Genomic DNA, 26,818 nt, shown 5'->3' with positions numbered 1-26,818 from the left:
GCTGCTAACTGATGCTCTGTGCAGTCCCCGCCCCCAAACAGGTGACATCATGTGAGGGGGCGGGGCCGCCAGCAGGAAAAAGTAGAGAACTGCGGGGTCTTTTGGATGCTCCAAGCAGCACTGCAGCAGAGCCAGTCATCCTGCTAGCCATATGCAGGGACCATGGGCAGGGAGGGTACTGTAAATTGCATAACTGCGGTCCCTCCTGTTGGTCAATGCCATGACTGTGCAATTGAGATGAGCGCGGTGGAACCATGATGATCTGATTCAGCGCAACTGCCTACTTTACGTTATATATACAAATTCCGTGTTATTTTTTTTTGTTAGTCACCATAAGACTGATCCTCCCCCTCTGCGTCTATATGTTCTGTATTGTAAACCACAAGAGTAGGCCCAAAGCAAGTCAACTATTGGGGTGGAAAGGGCACAATACAGAACATACAGATGGACGGATGGCGCACAATATAGAACACGCAAAAAAAGGAGCAATTTGCAGTTTGACAAAACCATGTTGCACTGCAGTTAGGGCAGATTTAAGATATACAGTGAGGGGCATATTTATTAATTATACGGGTCAGGCTGCTGAGGGTATAGGGAGACTGCGGAACAGCAACAGTCTCCTTTCTCTCTCTGCCCAATGTGCCGCTACCACTGCGCTGCCATTTAGGGGTGGTGGAAAGAGGTGAAGTTTTACAGGTGGGGGCGATTGCACTGATCGTGCCGCACCCCCTAGAGTGCCCCCTTGTGCTTTGCGTGCGGCGCTGTGCATAGTATTTTTATAGTTTTGTTCGGAGGGGATGTGACCACACCACCCAGATTTGGTCACACCATTCCCAGTAGTAGTTCAGTATTACATTACTCAAAGTTTGACAAGAAATGCACATCCTGTATCTGCCATAAGGCAACATGAATCTAAAGAACAAATGCTATCAAAATTACAATAGCAAACATCAAGACCCAATGACCACCAGGTCTGTGCGGCCTTCTCTACCCCTTTCTCTCATGTTAATAACCTCATTGTGCAGACGGAAAACTTGCTAATACCCCTTTTCCACCCAAATTCCGGGTCTGACCCAGAGTTGGAACAGAGGGCCTGATTCAGAGCTGGTCGCTCTGACAGAGCGCTCGCTCTGAATCAGGGCCGGTCTTTTATTTTTTTTTAGAACGGCCTCCTGGCCGCTCGCATAGCTGTGGGTGACCACCCACAGCTATAGCGAGCGGCCAGGAAGATGGTCGCGATGGTCAAGACCATCTTGACCATCGGGCTTGCAACGAGTCCCTTGTGGTAGGGTCTCGTTGCCGCAAGCCCCAGAGAGATTTCGGCTCTAACAGAGCCGAAATCTCTCCCACTGACATCACTCATGATGTCAGTGGGGCCGCCCCCAAACGGAGGCGTTCACATGGGAATGCCTCCGTTTGGGCAGCCACTCCCCCGGCCCGCCCACCAAAGGGGGCGTGCTGTCACTCAACATCAACAGCACGCCCCCTTTGTTGCGAGACCTGGAGCGACCGAGCGCCCGTCGATATTCGGGTCTCGCGCATGCACACTGGCCCACCATCGATCCGGTTGCGAGTGCACAGCGCTTGCGACAGAGTCTGAATCAGGCCCAGAGTTCCTATCCAGATCAGACCCGGAATTTAGCCGACGCCGACTCGGTATATTCCCGAGTCGGTGTCGCTCACACCAGAGTCGGGTCTGCATAGACCCGGCTTTCCCGGCATGAAAGTGGACGCTTGGAGATGCGTCCACTTGGAGTGGCCGGCTAGCAGCGCACTCCAGGTCATCGTGACCTGGAGTGCGCTGTTCTCACAGCAGGGTTTCACAGGCTATGCCCATGTTAAACCCTGCTATTTACCTGGATTGGATTGCTGGGTCACTCGACCTGGCGATCCAACCCTCTCCCCTTTTACACCAGGGAGCTGCCCGGGTTAAACCTGCAATAACCCAGGTTTTAGCTCCGGTGTAAAAGGGGTATAACAGTCTTACACACTGCTCTGCAATTATGCCTACTCCATACTTTCCTAGAAAAATGTTTGCTCTGCCCATTTCCTCCTTCCTACTCGAGGAAATTACAGCCTCATCTTGCTCCATAAAACCAGGAGCCCCTGCAGAACTCTAGGAGCATCGTGTGGCTGGTGGAAAGTGACTGCTATACCAGTGATTTTGCACTGCACATGCCCTGAGCAGTGGTCGCACGCCTATGCACTCATGCAGATTTGTGTAATACTGTGACTTATGCCTGTCTGTGCTTGGATGGCTCTTTCTGAGTGGTAATATAATAATGATGTGTTTGTGAAATTCCGAACGCCTACAGACTGGGAAAAAAAACGCATATGCACCTGGGAAAGCCATATTATTTGTAGGTGGTCATTGGCAGATGCAAATAGCAGATAAACTAGTGAACTGCTTGTGATTGGCTGTTTACGAACAATCCCCTGGCACAGATTTGTGCTTTATTTAGACCATTTTGTTGTATATTGAAACTAATTTTTGTTTTTCTTGTTTATATATATATATATATGATTTAGATGAGTTTTTTTCTACTGTTGAAGAAAAATTTCTGTACTTTAATTCATGATTGTCAACATAATAATGCTCCCAAAGGAAAAGCTGCAGCTGATCGCTGTTGGGGCTGGACACTTCTCTTCTTTACAGTCAAGGGATGTATATGAAAATGGACGCCAAGCATATAATAAATTTGTTTAGTATTTATTAACTAGTGCAAAAAAAGCTCACACATAAACATGCATATACAATCAGGTGCATAAATATTGGGACATTGACAGAATTTTCATATTTTGGCCTCTATTCACCACCACAATGGCTTTGAAATAAAACAAACACGATGTGTTTTAACTGCAGACTTTCGGATTTAATTTGAGGGTAACTACATCGAAATCAGGTGAACGGTGTAGGATTTACAACGGTTTCTATATGTGCCTCCCACTTTTTAAGTGGCCAAAAGTAATGGGACAAACTAAACAATCCTAAATCTAACTTTCACTTTTTAATACTTTGTTGCAAATCCTTTGCAGGCAATTACAGCCTGAAGTATGGAATGCATAGACATCACCAGACGCTGGGTTTCTTCCCTGGTGATGCTCTGCCAGGCCTCTACTGCAAATGTCTTCAGTTCCTGCTTGTTCTTGGGGCATTTTCCCTTCAGTTTTGTCTTCATCAAGTGAAATGCATGCTCAATCAGATTCAGGTCAGGGGATTGACTTGGCCATTGCATAACATTCCACTTTTTAGCCTTAAAAAACTCTTTGGTTGCTTTTGCAGTATGCTTCGGGTCATTGTCCATCTGCACTGTGAAGCACCGTCCAATGAGTTCTGAAGCATTTGACTGAATATGAGCATACAATATTGCTCGAAACACTTCAGAATTCATTCTGCTGCTTTTGTCAGCAGTCACATAATCAATAAATACAAGGGGACCAGTTCCATTGGCAGCCATACATGCCCACGCCATGACACTACCACCACCATGCTTCACTGATGTGGTGGTATGTTTTGGATCATGAGCAGTTCCTTTCCTTCTCCATACTCTTCTCTTCCCATCACTCTGGTACAAGTTGATCTTTGTCTCATCTGTCCATAGGATGTTGTTCCAGAACTGTAATGGCTTTTTTAGATGTTGTTTGGCAAACTCTAATCTGGTCTTCCTGTTTTTGTGGCTCGCCAATGGTTTACATCTTGTGGTGAACCCTCTATATTCACTCTTGTGAAGTCTTCTCTTGATTGTTGACTTTGACACATATACACCTACCTCCTGGAGAGTGTTCTTGATTTGGCCAACTGTGGTAATTAATTCTTCTGTCATCCACCACAGTTGTTTTCCGTGGTCTTCCGGGTCTTTTGGTGTTTCTGAGCTCTCCGATGCGTTCTTTCTTTTTAAGAATGTTCCAAACAGTTGATTTGGCCACACCTAATGTTTTTGCTATCTCTCTGATGGGTTTTGATTTTTCAGCCTAATGATGGCTTGCTTCACCGATAGTGACAGCTCTTTGGATCTCATATTGAGAGTCGACGGCAACTGATTCCAAATGCAAATGTCACACCTAGAATCAACTCCAGACCTTTTACCTGCTTAATTGATCATGAAATAACAAAGGAATAGCCCACACCTGTCCATGAAATAGCTTTTGAGTTGATAGTCCCATTACTTTTGGCCCCTTAAAAAGTGGGAGGCACATATAGAAACCGTTGTAATTCCTACACCGTTCACCTGATTTGGATGTAATTACCCTCAAATTAAATCTGAAAGTCTGCAGTTAAAGCACATCTTGTTTGTTTCATTTCAAAGCCATTGTGGTGGTGAATAGAGGCCAAAATATGAAAATTCTGTCGATGTCCCAATATTTATGCACCTGACTGTATATCCCTACCAATACATAACATATAAAAATCGGGCCATACATTACCAGGATTTCATTCCAACCACCCAGACTGGATAGATATCTGACAGAAAATTGTATAGTGGATGCCCAGCTTAAAGGTGCACACACATAACAATTTTTTTAACGATTTGTCGTTGACATAAGTCATCTTTCAAAAAATCGTTCAGTTTCTGAGTTATAATGATAACCAATCAATTAAGCTGGCCACGCATCTAAAGATTATCTGTCCAACCATCCAACTAGTTGATTGGTTGGAATGAATCTGGTAAGGTATGAAAGCAAATGACAATTAGCAATTTGCTCCCAAACGCCGGAAAATGGACAAAAACTGTTTGAACAAATTGTTAAGATCAAACATTTAACAAACTTGTCTGACGACCATTTTCATCTGTTTCCTGGCATTTAGGAGCAAATTGCTGATCATCATTTACTCCCATACGTTACCAGATTTTCATTCCAACCAACCAACTAGTTGGCTGGCTGGACAGATAATCTTTTAGATGTGTGGCCAGCTTAAGGTGCCCATACATCTGCGACGGATCATCACGATGCAGGGATGCGATGGGAAATTTCCAATCACCCATCGGAAATTTCCGATCGCCCACCATCGACGTTCAGCGATCCGTCGCCGGATCGCTGACATTTGACATGTTAACTGTCCTCGATTTGACGATTGCGATCATTTTTTGATCGAGATCGTCAAGATCCAACATTTTGGATGTCTGCGATCCTGGGTTGCAGCATCGCAGGATCACGGCAATCCGTCGCAGATGTATGGGGCCCATTAGTGTATTGCTTGACGCATTGAAAACACGAGTAGGAGGTAGCCCATATTTGTCTGACACCTGAGACACTGACTGTAGGATTGCTCTTTTCATGCACACAGATAACAGTGTAGCACACCTGACAGAGTGGTATTTTCTTGTGCAATATTGGAAGATTTCATGTTCCTCTGCAGTCTGCACAGCTACTGGTTATAGGCAATTGTTGTGATCTGCACAAATCTCAGAGTACTTCTTGCCCTCTCTTATGTGATGACACAGTGCTGCTTTCATCCAGCACAGCCTATCACAAGCTGACTATTTAAATGCACTTGTCTGTAATCTGCACATTGCTGAGGACTCCTTGCTTGCTGATACACTCAGTGTTGCATCCTCAATCCAGCACAGCTGACAGTGTGTTCCCACTCCCAGCCTCTCACAGCTGACTGAGTGCTGCTCACAGCTTGGCTACTCCTGGCAGCAGGAGGCTGGCTGCTCCCTATTTCCGGTCCAGTCACATGAGGAAGGACCCTGGGCTGCACAGAGGCAATAATCCAGCTGCATGACTAAGAGGAGCAGCTGCTACTCCACTGCTCCCAGGTTTGTGGAACAGTCACTGGAGGCTCAGGCACCTGCTGCCCTGCAAGTGTCTCCACCTCCTCCTCGTTACCACACTGATACATCATAATAACAGGCTGCCAGCCCCTAAGACTGTGTGCACATTGTTGTGTGTGTACCACCCTGCTAGTCAGTGCAGCACTGACTGATCCCCCAGCACATCTCCTGTCTGCACACCAGCATGAACAGCCTCATGTGTTGCTGCCTGTTACTGGAGTGAGCTCAGCCTAAGCCAGAGACTGGGGAGGGGGGGGGGAAGACAATAGTGGGGGGAGGTGCTGCTGGATGACATTTGTCAGGACAATAATATTCATAGAACTCAGGAGACAAAAGGCTGGCACAGTCCTGTCTGGAGATGGCTTCATTGAACCTAGGGCTGAGTCTGTCCAGGAAGAAGAATGCCTTCAGGAATGCAGCAGTGGAGAGGAAAAATCTGATCACAGTCTGCAGGTAACACAGCAATTCCACTGTGCATCCAGTATAAGCCTGGGAAGGGGTGCACAACTTATCCTGGGGGTAACCACTTATAGTATCTGTAGTGGCTTGTGCAGTCACTGTACTGGGTACATACTGCCCCCCAAGGTGTCTGGTTATTGTGTATTATTTCTTGGCATGTGCTCTGTTTTAGATCTGCAGTACAGTCTGCATGGGAAGTCAGCTTCTTACTGTATCACTGCATGGGACTGTTATCAGATCCATCAGTAGTTGTACAGTTCTAATCAGTATGGCATGTAACCTAATGCAGCCTAAAGAAAGGGTTTACATAGTGCACACTAAATCCCTCATAATGACAGAGGGTCCAGTATTTATACATATTAAAAATCCATTAACGGTCTGAAATGCACTAACAATGCAGTAGGTCTCTGACCAGCAATCAGTGGAAAAAGATCTGCTCATGTTTCTACTTTGCAGTGATTATATATATATATATATATATATATATATATATATTCTATTATATATGTGTAGGGATTTCTGTACTCTGAATTGAGCAATAGATTTGTGGTAAGACGTGATGGTGAAATGTACAGTGCTGACAGTTTCTCCTGTTCCTGAAATCTATGCTGTATGAGTTTAGTGCCTGAGAGTGCTTACATGGCAGATAAGGCGTTACAGCTGCCCTGTGTGTTCATTATATGTATTCTTTATTTCTCACCAGTTATTTATATAGGGCACCCACATTCCGCAGCGCTTTTCCATAGAATATTTGTCCATTCACATCAGTCCCTGCCCCATTGGACCTTACAATCTGTATGGGGGGAATTCAATTCAGTGCGATGTTGAATAGCTGCGGCAGGGCGCTACTGAAGCTATTCAATACACCGTGCTGTTTGGGCGGGCAAAGGTTTTGTTATCGCACTACCCTGTGGATGCGAGGAGAAATCTGACAAAAGTACCGGGCGCGCAGCTGTTTTACTGCTTAGCACCGCGCTAACAGCCGCGCACCCGGCACTTTAGTCAGAGAATGCTGGTTCTCGCGCCTTAAAACCCTTGTGAGGTCGCGAGAATGGGCATTCTCCGACGTAACAGCGCACCCGGCTTAACGGCATAACTCCCTCCCAGCGCTATTCAATTCACATTGAATTCCCCCCAATATTCCCAATGACGTATACATGCGCGCACACACACACTAGGGTTAATTTTGTTGGGAACCAGTTAACCTAACAGTATAATTTTGGAGTGTGGAAGGAAACCGGAGCACCCCGGGGAAACCCACACAATCGCAGGGAGAATATACAAACTCCACACAGTTAGGGCCGTAGTGGGAATGGAACCGATGACCTCAGTGCTGTGAGGCAGTAATTATTCCTTTATACTGTGTATCTGTGGTGGGCAACTACTAGTCCCAGCAAGCTCTGCCTAAACCTGCCATACATAATACATCCTCAAAATAAATTTATATATCATGTCACTAAAGAACATATATTTTGTTTTCCTATTGAGGATTTCTTCTTGTGCACAAAGCTGACTGAAAGTTTCTAGCAGACTGGGGTAGTTGTTGGTAAAGGTTTTTTTTATGTCCCCAATCGACTAGGCCACTTTCAGGATCGGGGTTGTCACATGAATTGTGTATGATTGTATGCTGTGGGAACAATTACTGATATGCATACTGTGGGGCAATACACACAGGCCGGTTCTGGCATAATATGGCTAGTATATGGGGACACAAGTTCTGGTATAATGTTGGACAGCTGCAGCGTTAATTATGCTAAGTAGTGCAAGGTAACCTATAACTCCAAATACAATTGCATAAAATAATAATAAAAAAAAAATAAAATAAAATATATAATTTTTAATTATTTTAATGTGACATCACAAAGTAAAGAATTATATATGATCTAAAATGAGCACTATTTTACTTAGCGTAATATCCAGAAGTGCATGCAGGCCTCCAATAGGATCTTGTGGTTAATTGAATCTGCCCCAATGTGTTATGTGTATGCAATGTGACGTCCACCCCCTCCTTCTCCCCACTCTGCCATGATATGACATGCTGAGAGATGTTGTGACCCTGTGGTAGTTTTATTTATTTACCCTCCTGAGAGGTATCGGAAAGAGATAATGATATGTACTGTAGGAAGTTTGGGAAGGAAAAACACTTTCTGATTCATGCTTTAAAGGTATTTGCTATTTAAAGGGAAAAAAAAAACTTCTGTGTGTTTTGCTGCATTAACATCCCTCAAATATATAAATAAAATATTCAGGAGCTTATTAAAAGTGAAGAAGTTTTGATACAAAGATGTCATTGGGCTCCATTCAGTTCAATGCAAATTGTATAGCGCCGGGAAGGAGCTCCCGGAGCTATTCGATTCAGCGCGCTGCTAAGCCCGACTAAGAATTTATTCTCGCATCCCTCCTGGGGTGTGAGCAGAAATCTGACAAAAATACTGGCGCAATGCTGTTTTTTGCCCTTAGCGCAGCAGAAACAGCATCGTGCCGGGCAGTGTAGTCGGAGAATGCCGGTTCTCACCATTAAACACCATGTTTAAGGCGCGAGAACCGGCTTTCTCCGACAAAACAGCGTGCTGAATTGAATAGCTCCGGGAGCTCCTTCCCGGCGCTATTCAATTAGTGTTGAATAGACTAGAACCCATTGTGAGGGAGGTTATTTCCCCCTAAACACTTTTTATACTTCAATGCAGGGGTGGGCAATTATTTCACCTGGGGCCAAACAAATTTTTTGCAAATTGTAGAGGGACACGCACACAATATTTTGTATTTACAGCACCTATCGCTACAATTACAATGTTATTTATTGTATGATATGTTTGTATAATTGTCACTCAAATTTACAGTACTGCTGTAAAATATTTTCGTGCCAGGTATATTTTCAACAAATGTTAGATAAAATACAAATACATTAACTAAATTTCTTTAAATTACTGTTATAAAACATGTACTAGTTTAATAATGGCCTACCCTTATAGTATATGCCATAAGTGTAAAACCTGACATAAAAAATAGTTAGGTTCAACGTTAAAGAAACAATAGGGAACGCATTCGATCTGAATGTGCACTATTATTAAACATTATAATAAACTAAAAGCAGAAACCAGCAAAAAAAGGACAAAACCTATAAAATGAAATAGACTGGGATCAAATGGGAGGAGGGGGATGGGCTCGGCTCTCAGGCAGCGGGCACTCTGGGACTTTACCTTGTACCTCGGTGGGCCAGTCTGATTTTGTATGGAGGAATAAGAGCCAACTGCACGGTGGGTCTCATATGGCCTGCAGGATATATTTTGCTCTCTCTGACTTAAAAACCCAGCAACTTCAGTGTGGAATGACTGACAACGTATTACAATAACTCCACTGCACATCAAATGTAATAATAATGCCAAACATCTCTGTTCAGGCAAGGCATAGTAACTCCATATACAGTATATGACTGAGAATGCTACAAAATGCATTTTATTCGATCAATAGGTTTCCTGACCTGTTAAGGCTAACAGTACTGGTATCCCCTGATAGGTTTTAAAATCCATAAATAGAGCTATTTACACATTACTAAACTCATGACCACATCATGTGTTATATTTCCTGATTTCAAAATAGAAATTCATAACCCATAGGGAATCTGTGCATGTAAGCAGTGTTTTAGCAAAAACTAGATAGAAATTGAACTATGTATTTTATCTAGCAAACGCATAAATGTAACAATAGATTATGTGTTGATCTTTTAGAGTTCAGGTGCAGTATAATAACCGAGTAATAGTATGTGAGATGTTACCTGTTTGTGTAATATTGGTGGCTTATAGTGTATTTCATGTAATGTGTGTGTGTGTGTGTATGTATATATATATGTGTGTATATATATATATATATATATATATATATATATATATATGTATATATATATATATATATATATTAATTTTTATTTTTTTTTAGTTTGTCATAGCAACTTTTTTTAACCTTCTGAGGGCCGAATTCAATTAGCTGTGAAAAGCGGAATGGTTTCGCCTGTTTGGATGTGATGTTTTCGCCATGCGCATCACCGCTTTTCGCCCTATTCAATTCCAAAATAGGCGAAAACGCGGATAGGGGAATGTAGTGAATAGCAAAAAGGACATCATATTTTTTTGGAAATCAGTCTGTACCCCAAAAAAGCCTAACTGACCCTGGGAATCAATATAGAAGAGTATTAATAGCCCTAATAAAAGTATTTAGTGATCTTATATTTAGTCCAAAGGGCTGTTAGATGCATATTTGCATAAGTGTGGAAAAATGATATAAACCAATATTTTTTTAGAAAAATAACTACCGTAGTTAAGTTTGGGGTACATGTAAATGGGCGCTAGTATATTTTGGTGTCTCTAAAGTGAAGATTTAAAAAAATCTTAACAATACAACTGCAGCAGCCTCCCACGATCCTAAAAACACCTGTCTCAACCTTGTAGCCCCCCTCTAGGTGGAGAAACATATGGACATTCTATGGGAATCTATCCAAAACTTTTTTATACACAAAAGTGGGATGAGTATCCAATATACAATAGGTAGAAGTGTCAGACAAGAGTCGTAAACATTCAGTTCTATAATCAATAGTGTCCCATACCACTATAGAACCGCCCTTATCTGCAGACCGTATAATGATATCCTCACGTTTACTTAATGCCCTAAGGGCTTCTCTTTCTGCATATGATAAGTTCTGATGAACCCGATCTTGTTTTACTTCCAAAGCTGAATCCAACATCCGGCAAAACGCTTTAATAGATGGATTATTTGAAGAAGGGTCGAATTTAGATCTATGTCCCAATTTCAATACTTGAGGGTGAATTGAAGAATGTGTAGACACAGATGGATTTTTACCAAAAAACTCTTTTAATTTTAGAGACCGATGTAATCTATAGTTGTCTATTTTCCACTGGAACTTATCTGGAGGGCATGTGGGGATAAACGTAAGGCCCTTACTCAACACAGACCTCTCAGCTACAGATAGTTCTTTAGACGAAAGATTGAAAATTAATCCCTTTTGTTCCTTCGTGGTCTGGCTCCTTGCCTTCCTCGTGGATTGCCCACCCCTCCTCGTAGGTTTTGTCCCCGGGCGATAACTCCTGCCCGGGTGCTGACCCCTAAAGGGAGCTCCCTACCAGATGTATTGGAGGAATGGCTAACAAAATCGTCGGCATCACTAGCCGATGTACAGGATTGACTCCCTTGCTCTTTCCGTCTTCTAAAAAAACGGGGTTTTCCCCTGATTTTTGTTGGAACTTGTAGAGTTGGTAAGCCAAGGGTATACTCTGTGGTGCATAAAGTCTTGTTGGACTTTTTTAAGTTTTTCTTTTTTATATTTAAGTAAATCATTCTTATAAGATTCCACCTGACCATTTAATTTTTCCAGCCATTTAACTGAAGAATCTTCCCTCAATTTATCTAAATATTCTTCTTCAAATTTATCTAGTTTGACCTTGGTATCATTCAATTCACGTGTAGATTCTTCAATGACCAAAAGGATTAAATCCATTGAACATTTATTTAGTACAGCAATCCACTTCTTGCAAAAGTGGGGGGATCTGCTTATTCCTAAAATAATCAGAGTCCTCCCATGATATAAAAAGTCTATTTGTCTTTTGTGGAGTTTAAATAATTCCCTAAACAGTTCCTCATTGGACGTCTCCAAACTTGTTTCAAACATAGGTTCCTTATGTAATATTTGATCAGCCTCAGTGTCTGAGAAACTGAAAGTCTCGTAATGATCACATATCAACATGCCTGCAGCATCCTCCAGAACCTTGGCAGCCATAATGACAATAAATAAAGTGCGACTGTGCTTGTGCAATGTTCAAAGTGCTATAATCTTGGTGCAAATAATTAGCAAAAAGAAGTGCAATGTGCAAACAAGAGGTATAAAAATATATATATATATCTATACCAAAAAAGAAAAAAATTGTTAAAAATATATATGTATGAATTCCAAAAAAGAGCAGCATCAACGGGTAATAAAGGTATAATTAGTTCGGGTGCCTTGGCTCGTAACCACAGCCTTGCAAAATGACTCCAGTCAGCAATATATATGCATATAAATGTCCCGGCACTCCGTAAGCCCAAATCCGGGCAAATACCTTGCTCCAGGTGCCTTCAATAAGGCGGCGATCACTCCCCTCTATACAATCCACGGTGAAATAGCGGCACTCAGGAGTCTTCACAATAAGGTGAAACAACGTGTTTAATTCAACGTTTTGGGATACGGAGACCCCGTCTTCAGGAACACACAGATAACATGCATGCAATAACAATGACCTTAAATACCTTTTAGATGTGCTTGATTAAACCGTGTATCCTGTCCACCTCCGGATTACGGACCACACACTATCTATGTGGATTATGGACCACACACATATGGACATGCAATTCTGAGGCCCGCATACATGTAAGGTAGATCTCTTGCACCTAGCATGGGACTGGTGCAAGCGCCGATGCTAATTGCGGGCGCTAGCAAGTCAGTGGGCTGCGCGGTTTCCCACATTAGCCCTATGGATTCTCTCATTAGCAGAAGGTAGTAAATCTGACTTCCGTGGGTGGGCACTAATACAGATGTGTCCACATACATCTATCCTTCATGAGCTACAAGTTGTGCTACACATGACTCAGTAGCACCAAGCTTCATGCCTATATTCCGTGTGCCACTGCGGTTGTATCTGCGTGCAAAATGCTACGTTACATTGTCAGCGGCTTTGACACTGTAACGTAGCATTTCGCATGTAAATAGGCAACACAAGCAGCTACTATTGGCATTGGTAGGAAAGAAGCCGCACAAAGACGCTCAGCGCTACCGAGTCACACCACGGCATGGCGCGACTAGAATGGCTGTTTACTGCGCAAGGAGGCTAGAGGTATGTGTACACATCTGTACAGCCACACCGCGTTCAACTCGGATTCAGCCACATTGCATGTAAAGGATTTAAAGGGAAGTGCTGTTCTCTGTGATAAGAATTGTTGCTGTATTCAGGGTCTCTAATGGTTTTCACTGATCTTTCTGTTACTCCACTTTATAATTACTGAAAGCTATTATAAGCACTGCTTTCTGTGTTGTACATTTATTATAATTTTTTTTAGATTTATAAGGCAAAATGGAAATATCTTTACAATGCAACAGTGCACTATTTGCTTACTTTAATCCAAGCACTGTTCACGTTTTGGGTTCAAATAACAGTATGAAGAAAATATATTGTTTTCATTTAAAATATACTCGATATTACTATTGGAAGCTGGTCAGTTGTCTCGAAGAGGTGTGTGTGTGTGTGTGTGTGTATATATATTTATATAATAATTATTAATATTATGCACTGTCGTGCCCTTATACTACTGCTGCATCTAAAAGAATGGATTTCTCCATAGAGAATTCCGGAGGGGGGGCAGGGTGTTCAAGGGGCTACACCTCGAAAGCTATTAGAGCAGGGGTGGGGAACCTTTTTTTCTGTGGAGGGCCGTTTTGATATATAGAACGTTATTTGCGGGCCTGGTGCAGGCCACACACCCTCCATGTGATGTCACATGGGGGTGGGGCCACAATTGCCGGTGATTTCAGCAATGCCCAGAGCATCCTGAGGATGCTCCGGGGAGCTGTAAGGTCAGCGGTGTGACCGTCTGAAGTGTCCTAAGGATGCTCCAGGCGACACTGCTGCATAAATTCTGATTGCAGAGTGCCATTCTAGGCCCCCTGCTAGCCAGATGAGGCTAGCAGAAAAAAGCTCAGAGGGCCAGACCAAATGATTCTGGGGACCTTATACGGCCCCCGGGCCTGAGGTTCCCCATTCCTGTATTAGAGGTATGGATATGAAATATGGCATGGCCGGGTAGAACTGTCACTGGGTGCTGCATGCCAAATTTCAGGGCAAAAACATAAAAAATGAGGATTTGGGAGTAATCTAAAGCTCCAACTGTCACTTTTTACTGTCATTCTCAATTAGGACCACTTTTCTGCTGCAGTCTGTTTTTTTTTTTGGGAAGGCAAAACTCAGGGTAGGGGTGGAATTTAGACTTGGGTTTTGTTTTATTAGGTAGCTATTGTGCCAGGGTTGGCTGTATTTCCCCTTCGTGCTAGGGACCTGGAAGTGACGTGAGTGAGGGCGGAAGTGCAGTTCCTGCCCATGACAACCAGCTAAAGAAGTACTTTGTCCCCAATTAAATAAGTTTGTTGTGCGCTCGCCACACTTCGGGCACGGTGGCTTGCTACGCTCACCACATGGTTATATTCCCCCTCTACGCCCACTTGGATGGCAGGGAATGACGCTGGACACTAACTGATGACGTCGGGGTCCTCTCCGTGAAGGGGATTTAGACATTACCAATCTGGTACGTGCTTTTGGGGTTCAGGTAAATTAGAAAGTTCCAGTTTTTAAACTATTACCTCAAGAATGCGCCATTGCAGAGATAGGACTTTTCAACTTGTTGCCCAGCCGCAGTAGGAGCCTCCAGCAGGTGTAATAACTGTGGCTTCACTTGGGTGCACAAAGATGGCCGTCGTTTGCGGTGGTGGGCTCGGGGGAAAGAAGCTGGCGTTAGCTGCAGCGGGAGCCGGTGGAAAGGTGCGGGGGGGTAGCGGCCGTTAGCGTCGGCAGTGCGGACGGCCGTGAGGCAGGTGTTAGGACCCGGGGGAGGTAGCAGCACACAGAATGCAGGCTCGGATCTGGTAGATCCATGATACCTGCTTCTGTGTTTAATAAAAAAAAAAATGGCGTGCCCCCCTTCCCCAAGAAAACAACCAGCACCGGGCTTTGGAGCCCCAGTTCTGGTTGTGCTAAATAAAGGGGACAAATGACATAGGGGTCCCCCGTATTAAGCACAACAAGCACCAGGCTTTTCAGAACCTGTCCTGGTTGCCAAAATACGGGGGACAAATGACGTAGGGGTCCCCCGTATTTAGCGCAACCACCACAGGGCTCTGAGCTGGTTCTGGAAACACAGGGGGAAAAAATGCGTAGGGTTCCCCTGTATTTACCAGAACCAGCACCGGACTCCTTCTAGCGGGGGAGTGATGCCACAGCCAGGGGAGACCTTTCACTGGGCTCCCCAGCTGCAGCATCACCCCCGACCGCTAGTCAGCCCAGGCTGGGGATCCCTGGGGAGATGGGGACCCCCCCAATAAAGGGGTCCCCCTCCTCAGGGCACCCCAGGCTGATAGCCCGGGGCTATCCCCAGCACCCCTGGGCGGTGGGTGCCGGGTTGATTATGTGAAGTGTGGTGCATATGACAATATAAATATTGGCTTTTGCTGTGGAACTACAAGTTGCCGTGCGCTCAGTCGGCGGCGGGGAGGCAGCAGAGAAGAGCTTGCCGCAGATAGAAGACGCTGCGGAAGCCCTGGATGGGCGACAGCCAGGAAAAAGATCTTAAAGGCCGTCGCCCTCCAGGTGAAGACGCCATAGAAGTCCTGGGGGAGCGGCAGCCATGTAAAAGAGCTTAAGGCTGCCGCCTCCCAGGTGAAGGTCCCGCTAAATAAAATATTTTAAAAAACGGTGTCTATTTTATTTTAATATTTCTTTTGCAGGGGTACTATAGGTACCAGCAGGCCCTTAGACCCGCCTGCCGGTACTTGTGGTCTTCCAAGTGCCAGTATGTGGGGGATGCCTGCTGGGACCTGTAGTACTACTGCAAAGGACAATATTTATATATTCATACACAACACAAATCAACCCAGCACCCACCGCCCAGGGGTGCTGGGGATAGCCCCGGGCTATCAGCCTGGGTCTGGGGTGCCCTGGAGAGGGGGGACACCTTTTATTGGTGGGTCCCCAACTCTCCTGGGATCCCCGGCCTGAGCTAACTAGCAGTCAGGGGTGATACTTCGGCTGAGGGGCCCGGTGAAAGGGGTCCCCTGGCTGTGGCATCACCCCCCCTGCTAGAAATGGTCCGGTGCTGGTTCTGGGAAATACAGGGGAGCCCTATGCATTTTTCCAGGACCAACTCAAAGCTCCATGCTGGTTGCGCTAAATACAGGGGACCCCTACGTCATTTGTCCCCCGTATTTTGGCAACCAGGACTGGTTCTCAAAAGCCTGGTGCTGGTTGTGCTTCATACGGGGGACCCCTACATTTTGTCCCCTGTATGTAGCACAACCAGTACTGGGGCTCCAAAGCCCGGTGCTGGTTGTCTTCTAGGGGGAGGGGCTACGCTTTTTTTTAACAGATGCGTAGATGGATCTCACTGCTGCATGCATGCATCTGTGACTTATTGATTTGATTTTCTCAGATGCATGGTGATTTTCACCAGTGAGCCCTCTGTCACCCAATGATGCCCCCTTTGCACTGCACCGCTGCCGCTACCCCACTTGCCTACAGCCGTCTCGCACTCTGCACCTCCCAAACAAACCTCCTGTGTGCTGTCCCCTCTTCCACCTGCGTTAGTGTACCATTTTGTTGCCCTTCTCCCCTGCAGATGGCCCGGTTTGCTCATCCAAACCCTGATAATTAATACATTTTAAAAAAAGCTATGAAATTCCATAGACATAAAAAAAACCTTACGGTTTCATAAGTCCCATTAAGGCTGCTTAGACATGATCTGAAAATTCACAAAACCTATTTGATTTTCTGCCCCTCAAACTTCAAAAAGCGATGAAATTCTGGTCATTAAGGCTAAAGCCTTAATGGACGTGTTCCTTGCGCAATACAGAAAATCTATGTCTATATGGAAAATAAATAAATATATATAATATATCTATCAAAAGTTCCTGCACTCGCATCATAGAGTCCCAGCAGCGGGGTGCAGCCTCCCAAACCAGTAAACCAGTCCTTCTATAAATCCAGAGTATTTCCCAATATAGGAAAAAACAGAGAGCACTCACCAAAGTAGTAATGCTTTTGTCATTTAATCATGTAGATATAATCCTATATCGGGAAATACTCTGGAGATAGATATACATTGTGCAAAATATATATATATATATGACACCCTTCATATAAAGTGTGACTATATGACAGGTCTGGTCTGGATAATGTTTACTGAACAGCTGCTGTAAAGTCCTATTGTATGGGTCTATACTGTAACATGATCAATAGTTAGTAGTATTACTGTATTAGACGGGATGTAGTTGTGTGACCGGCGGCCTTACAATCCCGACTGCAGAATGCCGGCAAAGGATTTACGATAGGCGTTGAAATACCGACGCCTATCATAATCCCGACGCCGGAATCCAGGACGACGCGTGCCCCAACGAGGTTAGTCTGGGGCGCCCGTCCTGTTAGATGCGGGGGAAGTAAGGGTTAGATATCCCCAGGGAGAGGTTAGGGTTAAGGCACCCCCCCTCCTCCCTCCTGGAGGGTTAGGGTTAGGCACCCCTAAGGGAGGGTTTGGGAGAGAGGGGAGGGTTAGAGATCACTTACCTGCCGCTGTCGGGATTTCAACCGCCGGCATTTCAATCCCATTCCGTACTCGACTTGTATCTTTAGGGACAGTCTTTTATGAAAGTGTATTATTTTATAACGTTGTGCCTATATTTTTGCATAAATGCCTCTGTTTATTTTTTATTTTTTGCAGTGATGCTTATGAATGCAAAATTTGACATGACATAGGAGGAGATGTATCAAGCCTTTGGGCCATATTCAATTAGAGGCGAAATGTCCGAGGTTGGACTTCTCGCCCTTATCACCGTTTTTCTGGGGATAAAGTATCGGGCGCATGCCTGCGTATCCCCTCATTCAATTAGGAATCGTCTAAAACGGGACCCGGTGGAAAGGTAAGTATCAAAGTCCTGTCACTTTTTGGGAAATCAGCCTGTCACCCCCCTAAAAGATGGTCTGACATGGGGGATCACTATGTGAACCCTCAAATTGGCCAGCTAAAGGTATTTGGGCTTTTTAAACGGTGGAGGCAGGTGCTTTTATGCGTATTTGTAATGGTGGTGAAGAATAGCATTTAGCAACATTTTTTTTTTTTGGAATACTAGTCACATCAAATTTGGGGTACATGAAAATGGGTGCAAGCATATTTTGAAGTTCCTAAAGTGGACTTTTAAAATTCTTCAAAAATCCACCTGCCGCAACCAACCGCATTCTAGAAAACACCGGCCGCATACTTGGGGATACTTTTTTAAAGTCTGCACCCCAAAACCCCAATTCTGCACTTTTTTTCGCCACCTATTCTATAGTGAAAACTTTATCCGTTTTTGGACAGACTTTTTGCACCTGCAAAAAGTATTTGAAATTGAATATGGTGATAAGTAAAAATGGCAAAATGATGTAATCGGCGCTTCTAATTGAATACGGCCCTTAGAGAGAGAGAGTGGAGTAGTTGCCCATAGCAACCCATCAGCTTCTGTCAAAAATGACAGTTTGAAGCTGATTGGTTGCTTTGGGCAACTACTCCACTCTCTCTGACATTTAATACATCTCTCCCTGGGTGACAAACTGGTGTATTCTGATAATATTTCTAGGATGGAGGCAACAAACTGGATGTGAGTAATAGAGCAGAGGACGCATTCAAGTGTGACAGCGTCATTCTTTGGACACTGGGGAAAGTGTAGTGATATTAATGGTGAGGGAGATTTAAGAAGGGATGGTGACCTTTGTAGGAGGGAAGGCCAGCTCCGAGCTCCCCTGGGAACCGACCTTTTTAAAGCCGCACCAGCACACAGGCATTTATCCTGGGACTCCTCTGTCCCTCTTGCAGTCCTGGCTGAAAGCAAGTCATGTATAATGGCTGAAGGGGAATGTATCAAGCCTTGGGGCCAAATGTAATTGGGTGAGAGTTTAGAAGATGTAAGAGTTTAGCAGTAGCCTCTCACATTGTTCGAGTTTTATCTTCAAAATGGAAAAACATCTGGATGAAAGTTTAAATCGTCTGAGTTTTTTGAGTCTAAAAACATGAGTTTGCAAGTTGTCGGCCAATGTAATAGAGCCTGAGTTTAAAATTTGAGAGATTACTGCTAAACTCACACATTCTCTAAACTCTCACCCTATAACATTTGGCCCTTGGGGGGAGGGGGAGAGAGTGTGCAGAAGTTGTCAAAATCAATCAATCTACTGCAGTCATTGAAGTCTATAAGTCTCTTTAAGTTGGTGCGCATGGGGATAAGTTCTGAGGCCCGTCAGGGATATTTTTCAGGGTAAATGTGATGCCCCTTTCAGACATACTGAGATTCCCGGGATTTTGGCCTGCCTCGGCCAAAATTTCCGGGTCTCATGTCTGTGTGAAAGATACCTACCCGGAACACGTTCCCGGGTAGCCACCACTGCTATCGACCAGGGTTTTTCCCGGGACTTAAGTCCCAGGAAATTACCCTGCTTCTGTCTGAATGAATGGTGCTACCCGGGAATTTACTACTCCCGGGCAGCACCAAGAAGCTTTTGCATGTAGCTGACAGCGCAGAGCGTCTTATAGGACGCTCAGCGCTGCTGCTCACCAACCCCAGCACCGGCCGACTGTGCCACAGCGGGCCGCCCGCACTCCCGCAGGAACACCAGGGAATTAAAATAAATGTTTAAAAAACTTATAATAAAAAAAAAACAACTGCATTATGATTGGCCGGCTTTTGGCTGCTGAATGATGACGACATCATCATCATCATCAGCCAGAGAGGGGATAGGCTAGGAGGAGCAGACGGCAGAGAAGAGGCAGATAAGCAGAAAAACCCTGCTCTCGTCTGAAAGTGGTCTACCTGGGAAGTCCCCCTTTCACACTACAGTGTCTACCCGGGAGTCTCGACCAAATACCCAGGAATTTGCACAGGAGAAATTCCCGGGTCTGAGCAGGAAATTTCCCGGGTTGTATATCTGAAAGGGGTATTAGATACAATAATAAGCTTGCACCACTTAGTATTAATAACATGTTACAATTACTGGCACATTGGTGATATTTTTTTTTTTTCCTCTCTGCGGCAAATAAGATAAACTATTTTCTTGAACACATGTTCTGATTTTGCAATCTGTTATACACAGATATAGAGGGATAGCTTATTTTCCTGTAATCTTCCAGTGCTAGATCAGTAGTGGAGAAAAGTTCTTATAGGAAGTAAGATGAAAACCTATAAATCACAGCATACTTCAAGCACATGAAATTTAACTTGGCGTTTTTAAAATGTTGGGACTCGTAAACAAGCGTGGGAGGTGGACGACACAAATGGCATCTGGTTTTATAGTGAAGGCTTTAGATGAATAAATATGGAGACGCAGGGCATCCAGCTGTAGAAGTAGCTAAGCCTTAAGTTGTCATTAACATGTCTTTGCAACATGGGTCTCATTTATCAATGAGTTTTATCATTCACAGCAAGTGATAAAACTTGTTGCGTATGATAATGGTGATCCAGCCAATCGGCTCCCCAACTGTCATCTGTTTGAATAAATGACAGTTGGGAGCTGATTGGCTGGATCACCATTTTATCATATTCGTTGTGAATAATAAAACTTGTTACACCCATATTAGCGTGGATGTGGTATGTTAGGTTGACAGTTACAGTATGTTGACATTCATCATGTCTGCACGAGAGACATGTCGACCTAATGTTCCTGGTGACCCAGCAGTCACTTGCCTGGTACGGACGCCTGTGGCTGCTACAGCGTGGCTTCCAGGTCCCATCGGTCATCTGACCGTCATTTCTGGCACAGACCTAAGATGGAGCGATGATTTGGGTCTTTAGTATTTTAACCCTAATGTCTCCACGCATCCTAATCCTCAGTTCAGCGCCTAAGCTTCCGTTGAGTGGGACGGCGTCGCTCTGTGTTGTCCCAGTTCCACACTGCCGGAGCCATCAGTATTTGAAAGCCGTTGGAGAGGCGGGACTGACAGAAGGAGATTGAGTACAGCGGAGTCACTCAGTATTATTATACAGCTAAACACTGGAAGTGTACATCAAAGTGCACTGTGGAACATTGTCAGCCACTTAGTTATACTGGGCTGTTCATCTCTCAATTTATTGCTACAATAGTTGCTCATTCTCAGCTACCAGATACATTGTTGTCAACTGGGCCTTTTTGAACTTGGGACCTCATTCAGAGCCGCTCACTCTGAATGAGGACGGCCGCTTTTCTTTTGATAGGCGGCCTCCTGGCCGCTCGTTAAGCTGTGTGTGACTAGGTGATGGTCGAGACCATCTCGACCATCGGGGCTTGCAACGAGACCCTTGCAGTAGGGTCTCGTCTACCGCAAGTCCCAGGTAGCTTCCTGCTCTAACAGAGCAAGAAACTCCCTACTGACATCACTGGTGACGTCAGTAGGGCCGCCTACAAGCTGCAGGCGTTCCTTCAGGAACGCCTCCATTTGTCCGGCCACCCCGCCTACAAAATGGGGCGAGCTGTCGATCAACATTGACAGTTACCCCTTTTGTAGTGAGCCCCGGAGCGAGTGCATTTGTCACTCGCTCCAGGGCTTGTGCACGCGCAGTGCGTGCGCAGGCCCTCACCATCGACCCGCTTGCGAGCAGGACTGAATGAGGTCCTTGGTCTAATACATGTATCTACGGATGCATTGGAGTTTAGTTCTACACCCATCAGCTGAGACCTATTCGAGAACTTTAAATTTGTTTGTTTACAATGATATCTCTGATCTGAGCTTTATTTATCATATGTTGTGCACATTTTTTTATACTCCCGGGAGTTTTATTCATCCTGTTGAATGTTTACCTATACTTAGATGCATGAGATTTTAATAAAGGATATTTAATACTCCCCGACATGTATTCATAGGCGCTGCCCACTTTGTTTATGTGTACTTTTGTTATTGTTGGAAGTTTGGCAATACTTCCTGTGTGTGTGCTACGATTTACACAAGGAGGAGAGATTACAACACACCTGCACTGGCGCTTGGGTTATATCTTTTGTTAAATTTCTTCTGTTGTATAGTGTGTACCTGGATATATACCAGTAAGCAGCACAGACTAAACCTAAACTAATGGGATCCAATCACATTGTGGACAGTTACCATGGTCAATGTTAATGTCAACGCCAGTATATTAACACTAGAATGAAGACGTGGTTCAAAATAACGGAAGACACCATGTCGACATCGTCAGAAATGTCGTCACGTCCACAGCTTAGCTAGCGACCAGGAGGCCGCACTTGAAAAGTCAAGCGCCCGCCCTCATTCAGAGCGAGCGCTCGCTTCTTGCGACCGCCTCTGAATGAGGGCCATAGTTTTAAATGCACTGTGCTCTGACATCAGTCAGTATGAAGAGGGAATATTATTCTGATCACAAAATATATGGGCCACATATCCATCAGAATTAATCTAATGAAATAAATTCCCATTAAATGAACCTTTTTGCTGGAGTTTAATGTACAGAGTTTTGTATGTTTCAGAAAGGAGAAGTTAATTTGTAGAAACAATCTCTCTGCAGGTTTTTTCTCTCCCCTTCATTGCCTAAATGCTGTGACCCAATACATGTAATCCTTGTACTCATTTGATTGAACCCCTTAACCTAACCCCGGGTTAATCAATCTACTGATGTATCTCAATTTAAACATGGTTAATTACCCTGCTGATCTTTATTCATGCTATCTCATTGAATTCTATATTTCATGTTCCTAGCCCATTTCAGCTTTGTACTATTCCAGGTCTGCTCATTACTGTGCAACGGAGACTGCACATAGCTATAATGCTGTGTTTAACAGAGATGAAGGTAAAGTGTGTGATGACCCAGAACCATTATCTGCTGACATTTGCAGACCTACAAGAAATACCTTAACTCTTTGGAAAGATTTAACCACACACTACTGGGACTTGTGGGACTCCCAGTCCATAAATCTGAATACACTTCTTCTGACCTATTACCAGCTTTCCTACAATGTTGCCTTTGTTTAGCACGGGCAAATACCTGGGCTGCAGTGCCTATGGGGTTGAGACCGATGTAGGGGCCCATTTAGCGACGAGTCTGATCATACACAATGAGTCTTAAAACTTGTTGCGTATGATAAATGGTGATCCAGCCAATCGGCTCCCACCTGTAAATTTTCAAACAGATGACAGTTGGGAGATGATTGGCCGGAGCTCCATTATCATACAGAATGAGTTTTAAATCTCATTACGTATGATAAAACTCATTGATAAATGGGGCCCGTAGTATGTTATGTCGACATTCAGAATGTCATCGTGCTGACATGAAATTTTTCTACTGTTAGGGGCCTAACACTGAGAGTAGCTTTACCCTAAACCAAACCCTAAACCACGACTGTCAACATTCCCAATATCGACATTATAATGTTGTTGACAGTGTGAATGTCGACATAATGACTACATACTGTTAAGACAAAGTGGACCAATAGGAAGCCACAAGCAAAGAGTCTATGGCTGACATATTTAACAGGTTAAATTGCTATTTATCAAGTTATCTAGTATTTGCCCTACATGCAAAAAAATGTATGTATTTGCATCGGGAAGGGTGCGGGTTACCAGCGGTCAGAATTTTGACACCAGCATCCCGACATGGTATACAGACACTTGTCGGTCAGTATTCTAATCTTCCCCCTCTTCCTACCTTGACCCTAACCTCCCCCTCGAGTGCCTAAACCTAACCTCCCCCTCCTCCTAGTTCCTGACCCCTAATGCTGACCCTCCCCCCAACGCCGCTGCTTATTTTCGGGATTCTGTCTGTCAGTATGCCGGTGCCGGGATTCTGACAAGTGTCGGGTTTCCGGTGCCAGCATTCTGACCGCATCCCATTTGCACCCCTTGAATTGCAACATAGTTTGTCCAGGTACAAAGTTACTTGCTTTATCTTGTTTTATTCCAAAATCTGAATTAGGCCCAGAATGAAGCATCACTAGTAGTCTGCACCTGTCACAACCCATGCAGTTCCTCTTTCCTGCCTGGGGTGTCACTCTCTGGTGTTTCTAGCACACTCAGCTGATGCACCAAACTGCTAAGATGCATAAGAGTGTGCTAGAAGCACCAGAGCAGATAGCGACACCCCAGACAGGAAAGAGGAACTGCACAGGTTTTGACAGGTGCAGGGTGCTAGAATGAACACTACACTAGTATAACAAGATAGAAAGCAAGTTATATCTACTGCTTGCTGATTGCCAGTCCTTGCAGAGGCCATCCCATAGTGTTCTATGGAGACTGCACAAGGGCTATGGTGGAGATGTATCAAAACTTCTTAAGTGGGAGAAGTTGCCAATAGCAACCAATCAGCTTCTAACTATCATTTTATAAATATGAACTTGATAAATGCTAGCTAGAAGATTGGTTGCTATGGGGTAACTTCTCCATTTGTATGTTTCTCCAGCTTTTAAAAGCCCGCTGTTCCTTATGGTGGAATCCCGGCCGGAGAGGTGTCTTGAGATCTCTCTCCGTTGGGCTGGAGATACCGTGATCCCACATCTCAACTTTTCTGTGCTGCGCATGCACGGCCAGGTCCGAACACGAAAGTAATAGAGATTGCATATACTTCTTTGGGGGCGATGCAATTGTTTTTTGGGCGCCCCACTGAATTATTCAATTGTTGCTCCTGCGGGCATGAGTGCTCCAAGTTCCCATTACTTATCGCGTTTGTCGCACCCAAATGCACCATGTTTAGCTGCTTAAAGTGGCTAAACCCGTTTAAACTATTGGTCGCGCTGCCGAAACAGCAATTTGGGTGCCCAAAACGACTGACTTTCACACATTTTTGCTCTACCATCCCAGGAGCATCCTAATAGGAGCAACAACTGAATAGTTCTGTCGGGCACCCAAAAACAATTACATTTCTCTCTTTGACGTCACCGGGGATGCGCTCTTATTAGATCCTGTGTCCCAGTGACTGATATTGCTGTGGTGAGATGCAAGGGAAATTATTCTTGCAAGCTAACAGGCTAATGACAAAAATGGACCATAATGAAGAAGCTCTTTATTCGGTATAATGTGTTGGTACACTCCCCCATTGAACATCTGTCACACAAGCCGACCAATCAAAGCACCGCAGACCCGAAACCAGTAAATGAGAGCAAGGCATCGGTATTCGTGCTGCATGTCTGACACAATGAGATGAGACACGTTACTTACCTGGATGGACTTCACCTAGTCGAAGGTAAGCAGGAATAAAGCTGCCAGAGCATGTTGCTAGGAAACAGACTACCTCACTTATAAGTAAATAGGACCTGGCATATACTGGGTCACCTCTGCCCATCCTGCCCCCTTACTGCTGCCATCCTGGCTCCAAGTACATTCTATTAAATGATAGGTAGAAGCTGATTGGTTTCAATAGGCAACTTTTACACTTGACCACTCTTCAGAAGATTTGATACTTCTCCCCCATAGTCCGCTACATGAATTCAAAGGACCGCCCACTTGTATTGTAAGTGGGGGGAAGTGGATGCTGGCGAAGGGGTGCAGGTGGGTGGCAAACAGCCAGGAGATTTGCCCACACTTCTGGGCAGCTGGGAGAGTAGGTAAGTATGGGATTAGTGTCTGTGAAAGGCCAGCTTTAGTAACAATTAGAATACATTTTTTGGAATTGATGGGTGGAGTGCAAGAACATTGGAATAAACTGAAAGATGCATTAAACAAAGTACAGATGTGTCCACATATTGTACATCTTATCTCTGTGCGCTACAAGTCGCGTTAAACGTGTGAACGCTGTGCGACTCGGCAACGCTAAGCTTTTTTTCGGGCAACTTTTTACCTTCAGTTGTGTCTTATTCGCAAAGTGTTGCGAATAGGACACACGAACGCCTTCTGCTGAGTAAAATGAGATGCGGCATGTCTATATTCTGTGTGCGACTGCAGGAGTATCTGCATGCAAAATACTACAGGGTGTTTCACTCGCTTTTGGCCCCAAAGGTTTTCTTATAACTTTTAAAGTAATTGATATAAGTTAGTGACATGTGACACAGAAATACCTTGGTCTAAGAGAAACATGAGGAAATCATAGCAAGTGTTAAGTGTTTGCCAATAGCCTCAAGGTCAGCTGATCACCACCCTAGTCAGCAGCGCAGTAGAAAATTCAAATAGGGGAGACACACCAACTGCCAGTGAGGAGATGACCAGTGAGGATATAACCAGTGAGGATGGCCGTTAGCGTGCTTCCCCCTATTTGAATTTTGGACGGCGCTGCAGCCCCACCTCTGGAGCCGCCGATGCTAGACAGTAGGTATTCCTGCTTCTGACAGTGGTGCTGTGTACTGAGGCGTTCACATTCATCCTGTCCGTGTGTTGAACCATTATCGATTTCAGTTTTTCAGTACATCTGGACAATAAATATGCATTTTCAGCTGTATACTGGTTCATATTGGCACGTGACACACAAACGAGGTGGGGCTATGTCACATTTCACTAAATTCCGTGAATTACTTTAAAAGAAAAACTTTGGGGCAGTGCCATCACAAGGCCGCACCCGGGTGTCACCTGCCGTGGGGTGACATCAAGGTGCAGACTCCCCCACCCCAGGAAAAGACACTTGGCGCTACCGAGTCACGCCACGGCATGGCACGACTAAGAAGGACTTTTTAACGTGCAAGGAAGTAAGATGTATGTATACACCTCTGTAACAGACTGTTGTCAGGGATATTCTTAAAAAGAGAGGGTAAAAATGGTTCTCTTAAGGGAGTGGCCATCGCTGTTAAGAAACCAGAATTAAAAAAAAAAAAACCCCAAGACAGAAGACTGCATCTAATATGAAAAAAACCATGCTG

At 44.4% G+C, this 26,818-nt stretch overlaps 1 protein-coding gene across 2 annotated transcripts in view; it reads left to right on the top strand.

Annotated features, from left to right (window-relative positions):
- Positions 1–5,525: 5,525 nt before the first annotated feature.
- The window catches only part of RUNDC3B (RUN domain containing 3B), a 275,604-nt gene continuing 254,311 nt past the window's right edge, over positions 5,526–26,818 (top strand). For both annotated transcript variants that reach the window (XM_088478631.1, XM_088478630.1), the window contains exon 1: positions 5,526–6,230. In XM_088478631.1, coding sequence (XP_088334757.1) covers positions 6,136–6,230 — 95 coding nt within the window. In that variant the 5' untranslated portion in view covers positions 5,526–6,135. The remainder of the gene's footprint in view (positions 6,231–26,818) is intronic.

This window comes from Taudactylus pleione, unplaced genomic scaffold (assembly GCF_031769625.1).
Source record: "Taudactylus pleione unplaced genomic scaffold, aTauple2 ptg000216l, whole genome shotgun sequence".
Lineage (NCBI taxonomy): Eukaryota > Metazoa > Chordata > Amphibia > Anura > Myobatrachidae > Taudactylus > Taudactylus pleione.
The sequence above is the reverse complement of the archived record's forward strand: the minus strand, read 5'-3'. Positions and strand labels throughout refer to the sequence as shown.